The sequence below is a fragment of the Triticum dicoccoides genome, chromosome 2A (genome assembly GCF_002162155.2).
Source record: "Triticum dicoccoides isolate Atlit2015 ecotype Zavitan chromosome 2A, WEW_v2.0, whole genome shotgun sequence".
Taxonomy (NCBI): Eukaryota; Viridiplantae; Streptophyta; class Magnoliopsida; order Poales; family Poaceae; genus Triticum; species Triticum dicoccoides.
Window position 1 is genome coordinate 611,927,466 of NC_041382.1, and position 12,815 is coordinate 611,940,280.

Here is a 12,815-nt window from a genome sequence, read left to right on the forward strand (position 1 = left end):
GGTCAAAGTCGACAGTGTGCATATTTTTTTTCAACTTTCTAATGGAGAGCATTACGGTGCATAAAAAATGTATTAGATTTAGCATTACCATGATACTCCTTTCTAATATTTTTCTGAGTTGTTCCCTTCGGCAGACAGGCATTCTGCTTTGCAACCTTGAGCTGATTATTCCTTTCAATACTGACATCATCCTTGGAAAACATGGTATTCCCTGCTGTTCTTTGGCTAGAGGTTCTAAGAGTCCCACGAATAGAAATTGCTGTATTTTGGAAAGAGATGTTTGCATCCCTTTCTTTACCTATCTTCAGATTATTCGTTTCTGCAGATATGTCAGCCTCGACTTTGATTGGTTCTTCATTATAACCTAGTAGTTCTGGTTCTTTCTTCCTAGCATCTCGCAAAATCTCTTCCAGTGACTTGTTTTTATGTGTGTATCCATAATTCTGCATGAGTGCACAAGGATTCACAAAAGCAGTAAGTTCGCTTTAGCCTTTTAAGTAACAGAATCATTCAACAATACTGAAAATTATCATGTTACAGTAATTTGCCTGACACCACCATAGAAATAATAACCAAAATAAATATTCAATTGGTCAGAAAAAAACATGTAACATAGCAAGTGAACTTACATGGTTAAATTATACTCCCTCCCGTCCCGTAATATGGGACATTTTTCGACACTAGTGTAGTGTCAAAAAACGTCTTACATTATGGGACGGAGGGAGTATATAATAACCATTTTCACAAGACATGAATCACATAATGACCATAAGTGTGGGGGGGAAATGACAAGGCACTAGTTCGTGAGCCGGGCAATGTTCCTCAAGTAGGATGTCTCAGAAAACAATCAGGAGACACATCTGTTGGAGAATTAGTATTAGGATATATTAAAAGTATTCTGATTCCAGTCTATAAAAGTCCAATTGTATCCACCCTTTGTTGGTTTTTTACTTCCAGACCTTTTCCAGGGTTCTTCTAACAAACAATGGCAAACATTTTGATGCATGTTCAAGGAAAAGTCTGAAATGCATGTTCAAGACGAACTAAAAAGAGACTGGTTGCAGTGGCCAGGCCATGTTATGACTGCATAGTCAATTGACTACACAGGTTTATAGCAAAACCTTTACATACAAATTACATGTGCAAATACAAGAAATAATATAAGATCCAGAGAGAAATATGTTTGACATCACATGTTTGTAGTCCTGGCACCACCACTGGCTGGTTGTATACATATTAAAGTCTGGTTGGGATTGTAATCCACACACATAATTATTTCCTCTAATTCCTACATGGTATAGAGCTTCATTTCCCGCCTAACCCTAATCACACCATCGTTGTTCCTGATCACCAGCCTCTTCTACCTTGTCAATGTCGTGAGGTTGTCATGGTGATACCCAGACACAAAAAGGAAAAAAAAAGGATTGGCATTTGATGTATTTATGTCTTTCAAGCACATAATTTGGGGATGAAAAATGCAGTTCTCGATATGGCGGCAAGCTTCGATGCGTTGCGGCGATCGTGGTAGATATGTGCAGCATAGTTTGGTGATTAGGTGTGCAATTTATCTGCGGTCATGAACATATAAAGTGTTTAGTTCAAGGAACCGGAAAATGAATGAGGCGCACTTGTTTGGTTTGAATTTAGGAATGGAATGTGTTGGTCCATTGCCACCTCATCCCTCGTAAGCACAATGCTAATTACATACATGGGAAGTGTCATCCCATCAAAATCATGGTATCATCCCATGATGGACCAGAATATTTAAACCAAATACCATAATGCATGTTGACAGTTTATAAAAAACAAATGAAACCATTGAGATTATCGTATTTCATGGTAATTGCAAAACAAAAGTCAAAGGCACCAAAGGCAGATCTTCAGTTTAGAAATTGCTTTTTGTGCACCCAACTGGAATGGCTCAAACGTCACAATTCTGTGGCAAGTCCAAAAATAGAAGGCCAAGTAACCAAAATATACCTTCAGTTTAGAAAGTGTTTCTTGTGCAGCAAACTTCCTAGCAACTTTTGAATTCCGGTTTGCAGCGGCAGAACTTATCACCTGGCTGTTTATGTTAACTTCCACTTTGACGTGGTACTCTCCATCGGCTTTCATAGGTTCGGGAAGGCCTAACTCAAGTTCATGAGATTGACAAAGTTCCCGAATTTCTCTCATGGGATTCATGTGCATGTCAGAGAAGCTCAACACTGGCTTTAGAAGCATAAGCACTAGCGTCCAAACGTAGTTCAGGTTGAATCCTGAATCTAAAAGAACTGCAGCAACACAAGATTCGACAATATCACCAAGAACCTGCAAGCAAGATTACAGTAAAAGGATATAAGTGTTTGCCATAAAAATGTTATGCCATATAAAGTATGTGATTGCTAAAGAAATCCTACAAGTCAAACAGAAATCAAATACATCAAATGCAGCAACTAGTTACTCAAGAAAATCATATAACCATAGTACAAAAAAATGTATGATTCCTATCAAATGCAACAACTAGTTACTCAAGAAAATCATATAACCATAGTACTAAAAAATGTATGATTCCTATACAATTATTGATAATGATAATACTTGTTTTGTGTTTTAAGTCGGCTGACCCCTACTATCCCATCTTATATCGAAAACTTTAATAATCACTATATTTTAGCAGTAATTGTGCACGCTAAAAATGGGTTATCTAAAGAGGCGTAGCAGTTACAAGGATATAACAATACCTTTGGGCATGCTGGTTCTTCTACCAAGTCTTTCTCTGAATTGGGAAGTCTAATATAATTCTCAAACTTATTCACTGCTGACGAAAGATAATTTGAATCCTTTATAAGATACTTATGGATACCTTTCTGGACTGCCACATATGCAAGCGAATTATTACTGACAGCTAACGATTTTAAATCGGTTATTTGACCAGGCTTTAGATCAGGATAAGCTGAGTAGAGGTACGAGGTTATCAAATATTCCAAAACAGCATCTCCAAGGAACTCCAATTTCTGATCAAATACGAAAAGAACATAGTCAGCCAAGTAAATCATTGATTACTACATCAGTTCACCAATGACAATGCAAGAAAAAAGAAGCTCTGACCTGGTAGCATCCTCCAGAATGTTTATTGAATGAAGGATGCACAAATGCTTCGAGAATTAGACCCTTGTGTTTGAAATTGTAACCGATTAATTCCTCAAGCTCACCGACGTCGGTGTGGTTCGTGAGAGATAAATTGATGGAGCTTGCATCTAATACTCTATATAGGGATGAATCTTTAAAATCAACATCTATTCCCACCCAGTGAAGGAATGCAAATGCAGCTTTGAATCCACCTTCAACAAGAAATGCTCCGACAAGCGATTCAACAGCATCCGCTATAGTCTTCCTATGCAACCAATGATGCGACTTTGTACACCTCAAGTTACAGTTTTCTCGACTATCTGTGTGTATATTCACTTCTGTGTCAGCATTGCAAACAACTTTACAAGGCCTTCCCAGTGCAATGAACTGTGTCGGTTCAAAGTGTTGATCCCGTATGTACACCTAAGTTTACACAGACATGCAAAAAAAAAGATGTTCAGTTACGCTACAGAATTCATGGCAGGTATTTGACAGGGAAAATAACTCATTATCTTGTGTAATGATTTTTTTTTTGCAACAGAAACAAGGATCATGGACCTCTATTAAAATGTTACAAGGCAGCAAACCATGTTTTAAATAAGAGGATGTACTTAAATTAGATCATAAGGATAAACAGAATGTTTGACTACCGTCGTAGATAATTATGGTCAGTCCAAGATAATACAGAGCTCATCAAAGTTATAATGTCACAATCAGCAATTATTCCTAAGTAAGGAGGATAACGAGTATATGGCTATCATGTGCAATGTTGACAAAAAAGTGTGGCTTTAAGTTCAGTTCCTATAGTCACATGGTGAGTCCATCCAGGAAAGGCCTTTTCTGGCAGATTGCGGCTTAATCTTGCTTTTCTTGTGGTGATTGTAGTTCACTTTATTAGCTGTAGATAATTATGGTCAGGCCAAGATAATACAGAGCTCATAAAGGCTATAATGTCACTATCAGTAACTATTCCAAAGTAGGCTATCGTTCAGTTACGCTAATGAGTATATGCCTGGCTATCGTTCGCAACATTGACAGAAACATGCAGCTTTAAGTTCAATTCTGATAGTCACATGGCGAGTCCATCTAGAAAAGGCCTTCTCTGGCAGATTGTGAACTAATCTTGCTTTTCTTGTGATGATTGTAGTTACACTTTATCAGCTGTCATAGACGGCAGCTTAGAGCAATGGTTCATCCTTTACGGGGTAGAAACCCTTGATCGGGCCTTCAATGGTTGGATCTGGCAACAGCGGTCTTCTTCACTGTCTTCATGTTTGAGACCAGGCCTTCACTGATTGGATCCGACGAGGGTACGGCGGTCTTGTGCAGTGGTACCTACTATCCGGAAGCAGACTCTCAATCTGCCAATCAATGGTTAGATCCCGCAACATCATCATACATGTGTCATCTCCTTGCAGGATTTGTCTAGCAAGATGGTGATGTGATCTCCAGGGTGAATGCCCTTCGTCTGACACTGGTTGGACCAGCTTCAGTCCTTGGTTGTTGTAGTTTTGGATTTTAATTTCATCGCTTGAATGGTTGGCTCCGCAGAAGCTGGACACATTCTGACAATTATGTTTGTCACTTTATTTTCCCTTTCTAAGCTGATTTTTGTTATGCATTAGCGCCTTTTGAAACATTTTGAAAAAAAAAACTGAAGGCTGTGAAATCGATCCAGATGCGGGAAAACCCTCTCCAATTTTAACCTTAAAAAGCTGTTGTGTTGGGCATAGGGTACCAATGGTGAACCCACATGGGAGCCACATGCGACCAGTTCTGTCGCCCCAGGACCGGCCCTCAAGAGGCAGAGCTAATCCTGCATGACTCCGTTTTAAGTTGTATTAGACTCAGCTAGTCAAGCCGAGCTGGTGTCCTAGGTCTGGTTAGACACTAATCCAGTTGAGATTAACCCCTTTTTATTTAAATGAGATGTACTAGGTCAGAAACCCTGGCGATAGGGGTTATCCAAGGAGTTGTATCCAGTCAAGAATCTGAAGAGATTGAGTAGGGTGCTATATAAACTCATAGGGTGCAATCAATTGACAACAAATAAAAATGATTATCTCTTCTCTTTGTCCATGGTCTCTCTTGACGACCCTGATCTAGCTCTTCCCTACATGTTCTGGTCATGATCAGACAAATCAAGGCATAACATGGGCAGAAGATGAGCCTACTGAACTTGGTCTACATTTGAAACAAAGATAACACAACCCATAGGTCACACAAAACTTGGAAGGGAAACAGATATTGGGTTCACTGAAAACAATATCTAACCTGCAAATTTCTTTTGATTGATAACTCATATAAATGTGAATTATTCACTATAGCAGAACGTCTGCTGGTCAATTGCCCTTCATCAAGTCCTTCATATGTAAGAAAGTTGTGACGTCCAACTACATACTTCAAAAGAGCATCACCTAAGACTTCAAAGCGCTCCAAAGAAATCCTCTCCAAACACCTTTCGGTGGTAAGTGCTTCAAGGATCTGAAATAGATTAACATCATTTGCAGCATGGATAGGTAATTCAAACTAGAAGTTCAGCATGAAGGGTGCGAAAATTGCATGACTTACACCAGAGGCACTAATTTGAGAAGCCTCTGAGAATGAAGACAACATGACATCCTTCAACTCAATAGCTACCAGCAAATTCTCCAACCGACACATCAACGATGGTAACAAAGACAGGGAGCTACACATATCCTTCGAAAACCCAATTATCTTCAAAGAACATAGCTCTGGAGGCAACTCCACAAAGTGCTCCATCAATTCACGACCTTCTTCTAAATACAAATAACAAAATAAGAAAAGGAACACCATCAGAAATACTATACCTAGATAGGGTACATTTAAGGAATCATAGTAGAGCAGTATATTCAGAATACAATTCATAAATGGATTGAATCAACAGTGCTCAAAAGCTTAAACCAGAGAAGCAAGAACTAGGTCCAATTAGGCCTGGGCATTCGGTCTAACCGGACCGATCGGTTCGGTTTTTCAGGTCACAAAGTTTTTCGGTTTCTAAAAATTGCAGACCAATCGGCTCTTGCAGAATTAGGTAACCGAATTTTCTTGGAACCGAACAATCGGTTCTGTCATCGGTTCCAACCGAACAGATCCGAACTTCATGCGCACAGATACATTTTCTTCCTTGGCCTTACTCCGCAAGTTTCCGTACGAGCAGGCACATGAAACATGGCTAGCTAGCTAGTACCTTTTATAGCCTTTCACACGCTTCCTTTCTTAGTGGCTATCCGATGTGGTACTACAGTAAACCTATTTTTGCATGGGCCGATTGCTACACTTTTTGGGCCATACCAGACGTGTACGTGGCTAAAGTGAGATAAGTGAAAAAGGCATAGAGAGACTTGGAGCTGCCGTGTTGGGCTAGCTGGGCCAGCTGGCCTAGGACAGCGGGGACACAGAATACAGGAAGTGTGTGGTGTATTTCTTCAACAGAAAAATACGGAGGTGCGAGGCATGCTCTGTAGTTTCGGGTTGTTAGGTCTTTTCGGTTAACCAAGTGTTAAAACCGAAATTAGAGAATAAATTTCGGTTCTATAGATTTAATAACCGAAATAGGAACCAAACTTTTCGGTTTCGGTCCCGGTTCTTTCGGTTCGGTGCAACGGTTCTCGGTTAATATGCCCACCCCTAGGTCCAATGCATCCACAAGTAGTTCCAGAATGTTGAAAGCAATTCACAAGCGGTTCAAGAAAATTTGACAGCAAGAATTTACATAGAGCAATATTGGCTCACTACCATCACAGGGTGCAAGTGGCGTTAAGAGACGATCGACACGTGTGTTAAAAATTGTACACTCCTGCAGAGATGATCGGCCCATGGTCATCTGGAAAGACAAGTTGCATATTTCCTAACATTGTACTTATGTTTTGCTTCTCCTCTTAATGAAAAGATGCATGCCCTCTAAAAAAACTACAGACGACCATCACAAATATTTCTTCACTTTACGGCAAGTTGAACACTTAGAAGTATTTTAATGCTAAGCAAAATAGTGATGCTTGGATAAAGAAGAGTCCAAAACAGGAAACAGTTTATAAAGGTACTAGTTCTGAAGGGACAAAAAGTGTAACCTGTGGTCTCCCGTAATCGGTCATGAAGCAAATTATGCAGATTGCAGAGCTGCTTAGCGTGCAGAAGTGGCTGCTCGGGATGTGATAGTTTGATACCAAACCTGATTTGAAAAGTCCATCAGTTCATTAGAACATCAATAAAGCACTTAAGCAGAAATATCGCAACATTTCTTTTAAACTGCTTATAAAAAAAGTTGGTTAGTTGCCGAGAAAAGGCTACCAGGGATGACTAGGATCAGTTCAGTGGACCTATCATACGACCATCACATAGACTACTTGTAAAGCCAGGACAGAAGCAGCACATTTGCTAACATGTTTCCCAAAACTAAAGCTTCTTATGGGGATTTCTACTGGGGTGGTCCCATGATATTATATCTTTGACTTGCATGGCCTACTTTTCGTAACATGAAGTAGATACACATTCCTCCTCCCTTACTAAGCCTTTTGTCCCAAACAAGTTGGGGTAGGCTAGATATAAAACCCTTTCACGAGGACTTCCCAGGAGGTCACCCATCCTAGTACTACTCTCGCCCAAATGGGTTTCATACCCAAAGGACTGGCTAGTTTTTACGTTGGCTCGCCAAGCCTATCACAACCCTTAGATATGAAACCCTTTCACGAGGACAACCCTTAGATATGAAATCCTAGTACTACTCTCGCTCAAATGGGTTTCATACCCATGGGACTGGCTAGTTTTTACGTTGGCTCGCCAAGCCTATCACAACCCTCCTCCTTTACCTGGGCTTGGGACCGGCTATGCCTAGAAGACATAGGTGAAGTAGATACAAATTATCATACTAAACATAAATTTGTATATTCATAAATGGTACAGATAGCTCGCAATCTTAAGGTTGGTTATGTAGCTATACATGACCTAGTGAGTGCTCAATGACGGTAGCATGAGAATTGAAAGCAAAGAAGGGGGATGCAAATAATCCTTCAGTTTGTTACCTTTCCTTGTAATGATCTTCATAAGTAGCACCGTCGTATTCACTTCTAGCATTTAGTTCATTCAGAATGACATCAATGACGAAAAATGTCTTAATATGGGGAGCAAAGATTAGACTGCCAACGACATCAGTTTTACTGTACATATTATCAAGAAGCCTTAAAGACTCATCTGGCAAATATGATCCATGCGCAGACACACCAGTTGGATCTTTAAAAACCGGTGATGATAAACAGCGCTTAACTGTTTGCCAGTCAATCATAAATATATCACCATACAATTCCTGCTTGATTGGAAGCAGCAGGTAAAAGGTTGAATTAAACTGTAGCGTTTCACTGTTGCCCAACAACATAACATGAGATACAGTGAACTCAGATCTGTCCAGGAGAACCTTCAGAAACATTTCTTGGAAATTGCGTGCCAGCATCATCTGACAAGAAAAAACAATGTTAACATTTTATACGCCATTCAATAAATGATCACATGTTAACATATGAAAAAATGAGCAAGACGGTGCCTGTTCTTCGTCAAATGATATCGTCCCTAAATGTTTCATTCCTGCTTTCACAATCCTGCCGCGAGCCAGATGCAAATCAACCTCCAACTTTTCAGCTTCCATAGGAAGGGAGTTGATCACAAAAAGACCAAATATCCGATAATGTCTATCTGCTGGTATGGGAAAGAATTGAATATAGTAGAAATGCAAGTTCAATGGACAGTCCAGTTTGCATGTTGAAGGTTTGAGAATTGTGGGAATTAACATCTCATGAAGCTCTTCTCTTAGACTTTCATCTGAAATATGCAAACAATAGCTGAGCCGAATCACCAGTATTATGACAATGTAAGAACAAGTGAGTGAACATACCATCATGACTGTTGCTTGCTGAACCATTTGTTGTTGATGCCCTGTTCTTTCCTGAACCTGAACCAGGCAGAAGAAAATCTGTCAAAGCACCCAATTCATACAATTTCACGTATGCCTCTAAGCATGCATCCCTCTTAGCCTCGTCATTTGATTGGCATGGTTGGCCATCCACTTGACGAAAAGCAGCATTTGGTGGAAGAATTACTCTGCAGATTATCCCCTCAGTGTCATCAATGTAGATGAATGCTGGGGAAGGATTGAAGAACCTTCAAGAAGTTTAGTCATATTAGTACAACAAAGAACTAATGAATAAAAGCATGGGATCATAACAGGTTGATGTACACAGCAGGCCTTACATGTCCTTGGGAAGGTTGTAGCAGTAGCGATGCAGTAGAGATACACTACATGCAGTGCTAATGGAAGCACCCGTTTTTTCCACTCGATAACTTTTCTCCTCGAGGTGATCAAACACATCATTTGAAGTTCTCAAGTCTATCTCTCCATTCATAATGCCTTCACCATCAATATAGTCATTAAGCAACTTTTCTTGAGAATGATTGCCCCTGGTATGTATCAGAATGAATAAGAAGGGCAAAAATCAAGGACTAAAGTACAATCAAACCTATAATATTAACACCAATTGTCTATCTATTTAATGGAAAAATCACCTCTCCAGGAGAACAACATATTTAGAATTTGTCATCCGAGCACGTCCCCTCGACTGGATAAAACTGGCAACAGTTTCTGGAAGATCAAACCGCACAACGAGGCAACAAGTCTGAATGTCCAGACCCTCTTCACCTACACTGGTAGCAATCAAAAGATTCACCTGCAAACAGCAAAGGCAAAGGAATTGTGATGCAAGAAGCATAGTAGATATACGGGTATAAGGCCAACGTTAGATTTTGGGGCGTGTATCGCAAGTAATTTACCACATGCATTACCAACTCAAGGATAATACAAATGTAGGCCTAAAGCCCTTAGTCCCACGAGTCCTATCCAGGATAGAACCCTGCTTGAGTCAAAAAGACCTACTAAAACCCTATGTCTTTATTATTAGTATAATCTAACAACACTTTACAAGCCAAGAACCAATCCTTCAGTCTGTCCCGTGTCAATCCTTGTATATTGTAAGTGCCTACTCACTCAGCCGTTACAACATAGGAGCTCACTAATGTCCATCAGAAACGATTAGCCCATGGCCTAGTTAAACTGAATTTGGCTTATACTTGACTAAACTGCCGACTCGCTGACTCAACTGGTGGATCTCAGAGTCTGTGTATGCTGGCCCTGATGTTGTATGCCAACCAGTTATATTCATAGTTAGGTGCGCACCAATAAGAAATTAAAAATCCACCTCAACAACAACCAAGATCAGTACGAACCACCTAGTTATGATTATGCTCCCAGGTGTGCTCAATTACATATTTACATCACAAAAAATGTTAACTTACTCTTGAAGAAAGAGCAGGCCAAGAATAAATGCAGGATGTGACATATTCAAAATAGTTATCCAAAGAACACTTTTTATTGTCTTCGGAAGAATTCATGTAGAAGGTATGAATGCCTAATTACACCAATTATTATACCTCGCCAGAAGAGAAATTTTCAACAATAGCATCCATCTTCTGCCTTGACATGTTCTTTGGTCCCGAGTGGCGTCCCACAAGGAACTCACATTTCCAAAGATCAAGGCCTTTCAAATTTTGGAGGATATGTGCTATTGCTCTTGCAACAGTTATTCTTTTCACGAAAACTATGCACTTCATGTTTTCCTCTAGCCTGCTTATTGCAGAAACCAGAGCAAAATAAGCAGGATGATGAGAACAGATAGATGTTGAAACTTTCTCAAGTGGTTATAATTACAATGTTTGAATAGTGGTTTCCAGCTAGATTCTTCTTGCATTTTCACATTATCATGTGGAAAATGTAAGCCGGTGGAAAGGAATTACTGCTACCCAATCAGTAACAAGATTTCGTTACACCCTAAATTAAGTACAGATACTCCGGTACCATAATGTGTACATACAAATCCAAAGCATAAAGAATGTTATGAAAAAAGATAGTAGCACTGACGAGTACGCTCACCTGTATCTCGAGAGAATTTTAATAAGAACCACAATTTTATTTGAGAAGAAAGGTTCTTCTAGCATCTCTAGATGAAATGAATCATCATGGGTACCTAGAAAGCACGTCTTGTCAGATTCGTGAAGGGCTAATCAGAAAAAAAATATGCATTTAAGATGGCAACTATTTCCAATAAAAACCTTATCGAAAGGCACATATCCTCAACGATTCCAGAGTACTGATTGTTATTAAGGAAACAGGAAGATGTCCAAGTTCTAGTTTTTAGCACAAAATCAAGCATGCTTTTGCAAATAAAAAACAATGCATTCAGAGATCGAACATGTTTATGTATGTACAAAGGCCACAACACACGTCCCGCCCATAAGCACTAAGCTTGGAAGGTAATCTCGTAAGCAATCGGTCGCCCTCCTGCCTTAGCCTACAGTCCTGCCTCTGCATGGGTAGTGTCCAGCAGCGTAGCTATGCCAGGCCTTGTTGAGACACCAGGGTTTTGCTACTTCCAAATCCACCATGTTGTAAGCATTCAATGACGATAACCTTTTACTTGCAAAGACGGAATGGATGTGACAGCTGATCGCCTCCAGTCTATGAACTCCTGGTCAATTCGATGGAGGTTGCTTTTGCAAATTTTAGTTTGAAGTTTTTCCCTAAATATTTATCTTTGGATTATAAGTACCACATATATAGAGTCCAGACACCTATAAGTGCGAAGCCCAATCCACTACCATCTAAAAATGCTAGAAACGGCCAAGATGCAATGATGGTAGGCAGCAGGAAATTTGAACAGGTGAAGCCCTGGCGTCGACTACTCCAGTATGATGCTAAAAGAAAAGCTACTCCAGTATGTTTTCATGGAAAGTTTTGTAAGATATATTGTTATTTTAGGAAGATGAATGAGTTCATATTTCTCTTTTATGCTTTGAAAATTTTGGATCAGCATTACAGGCAGGATATCAAATCCAGCCAATAACCAGGACGATTTGTTGTTAAAAACTAAAAAAAAAATCCACTGCCAGAATTTATAGGGAAGGTGGACCAGATAAATCTAGGAACTAACATAGGGGTAAAAGGAGAACAATTAGGTGAGAACACGCATAACAACTCACCGTCTAATATGTTGCAATTCAGAACAGAAATTGCTTTGTTTAGGTAATGATGCTTAAATCTGGTAGAATTGTCGTTCATGTCAGACTCCTTTCTGTCCAAAACATCACCATCAGATGAAAGGAAAGCCTTTGCAGCCTGCGCTAAAATCAAACAAAATAGGGAATAACACATCTGATGCTATCTTAAAAGGAGGCAACAAAAAAGTAAAAAAAAACACTTGTACTACCTCCATTCCTAAATATAAGACGTTGGGGCAGTTTAATTTAAACTACCCCAACGTCTTATATTTAGGAATGGAGGTGGTATAACAAAGGAGAAAACAGTCAAGAACACTACAACTAAATAGCAAATAAAAGCATAAGCAAAGATTAAAGCAAGAAATATAGAATCCATGACAAACAAGATCATACACGCCTGCGTACACGTTATGCTCCCAACTTCAAAAGGTTAGACACTCAAACGGCAGCCAACTAGAGGAGGAAAATCTGACTTAGCAGAGGTTCGCCTTGGGCAGAATTTAGAGTCCGTTAGTAGGGAATCAGCACCTTAGGCGGATTTGAATTTGGAGTCGGTAGATGACAAGGGCAGCTACCATTGTGATCCC

At 39.7% G+C, this 12,815-nt stretch overlaps 1 protein-coding gene across 5 annotated transcripts in view; it reads right to left on the minus strand.

Moving 5' to 3' along the window:
- Positions 1-12,815, minus strand: part of LOC119355710 (endoribonuclease Dicer homolog 4-like) — a 29,217-nt gene that overhangs the window by 1,769 nt on the left and 14,633 nt on the right. For 2 of the 5 annotated variants that reach the window (XM_037622562.1, XM_037622564.1), the window contains 15 exons: positions 12,211-12,346; positions 11,105-11,198; positions 10,606-10,798; positions 9,685-9,845; positions 9,373-9,579; positions 9,017-9,282; positions 8,669-8,943; positions 8,154-8,581; positions 7,203-7,303; positions 5,683-5,891; positions 5,386-5,595; positions 3,091-3,534; positions 2,724-2,996; positions 1,981-2,310; positions 89-443 (listed from right to left, as the gene is read on the minus strand). In XM_037622562.1, the coding sequence (XP_037478459.1) occupies positions 89-443; positions 1,981-2,310; positions 2,724-2,996; positions 3,091-3,534; positions 5,386-5,595; positions 5,683-5,891; positions 7,203-7,303; positions 8,154-8,581; positions 8,669-8,943; positions 9,017-9,282; positions 9,373-9,579; positions 9,685-9,845; positions 10,606-10,798; positions 11,105-11,198; positions 12,211-12,346 (3,682 nt within the window). Of the gene's footprint in view, positions 1-88; positions 444-1,980; positions 2,311-2,723; positions 2,997-3,090; positions 3,535-5,385; positions 5,596-5,682; positions 5,892-7,202; positions 7,304-8,153; positions 8,582-8,668; positions 8,944-9,016; positions 9,283-9,372; positions 9,580-9,684; positions 9,846-10,605; positions 10,799-11,104; positions 11,199-12,210; positions 12,352-12,815 lie in introns of all 5 variants that reach the window. The other 3 variants (XM_037622563.1, XM_037622566.1, XM_037622565.1) reach the window with 3 other exon arrangements.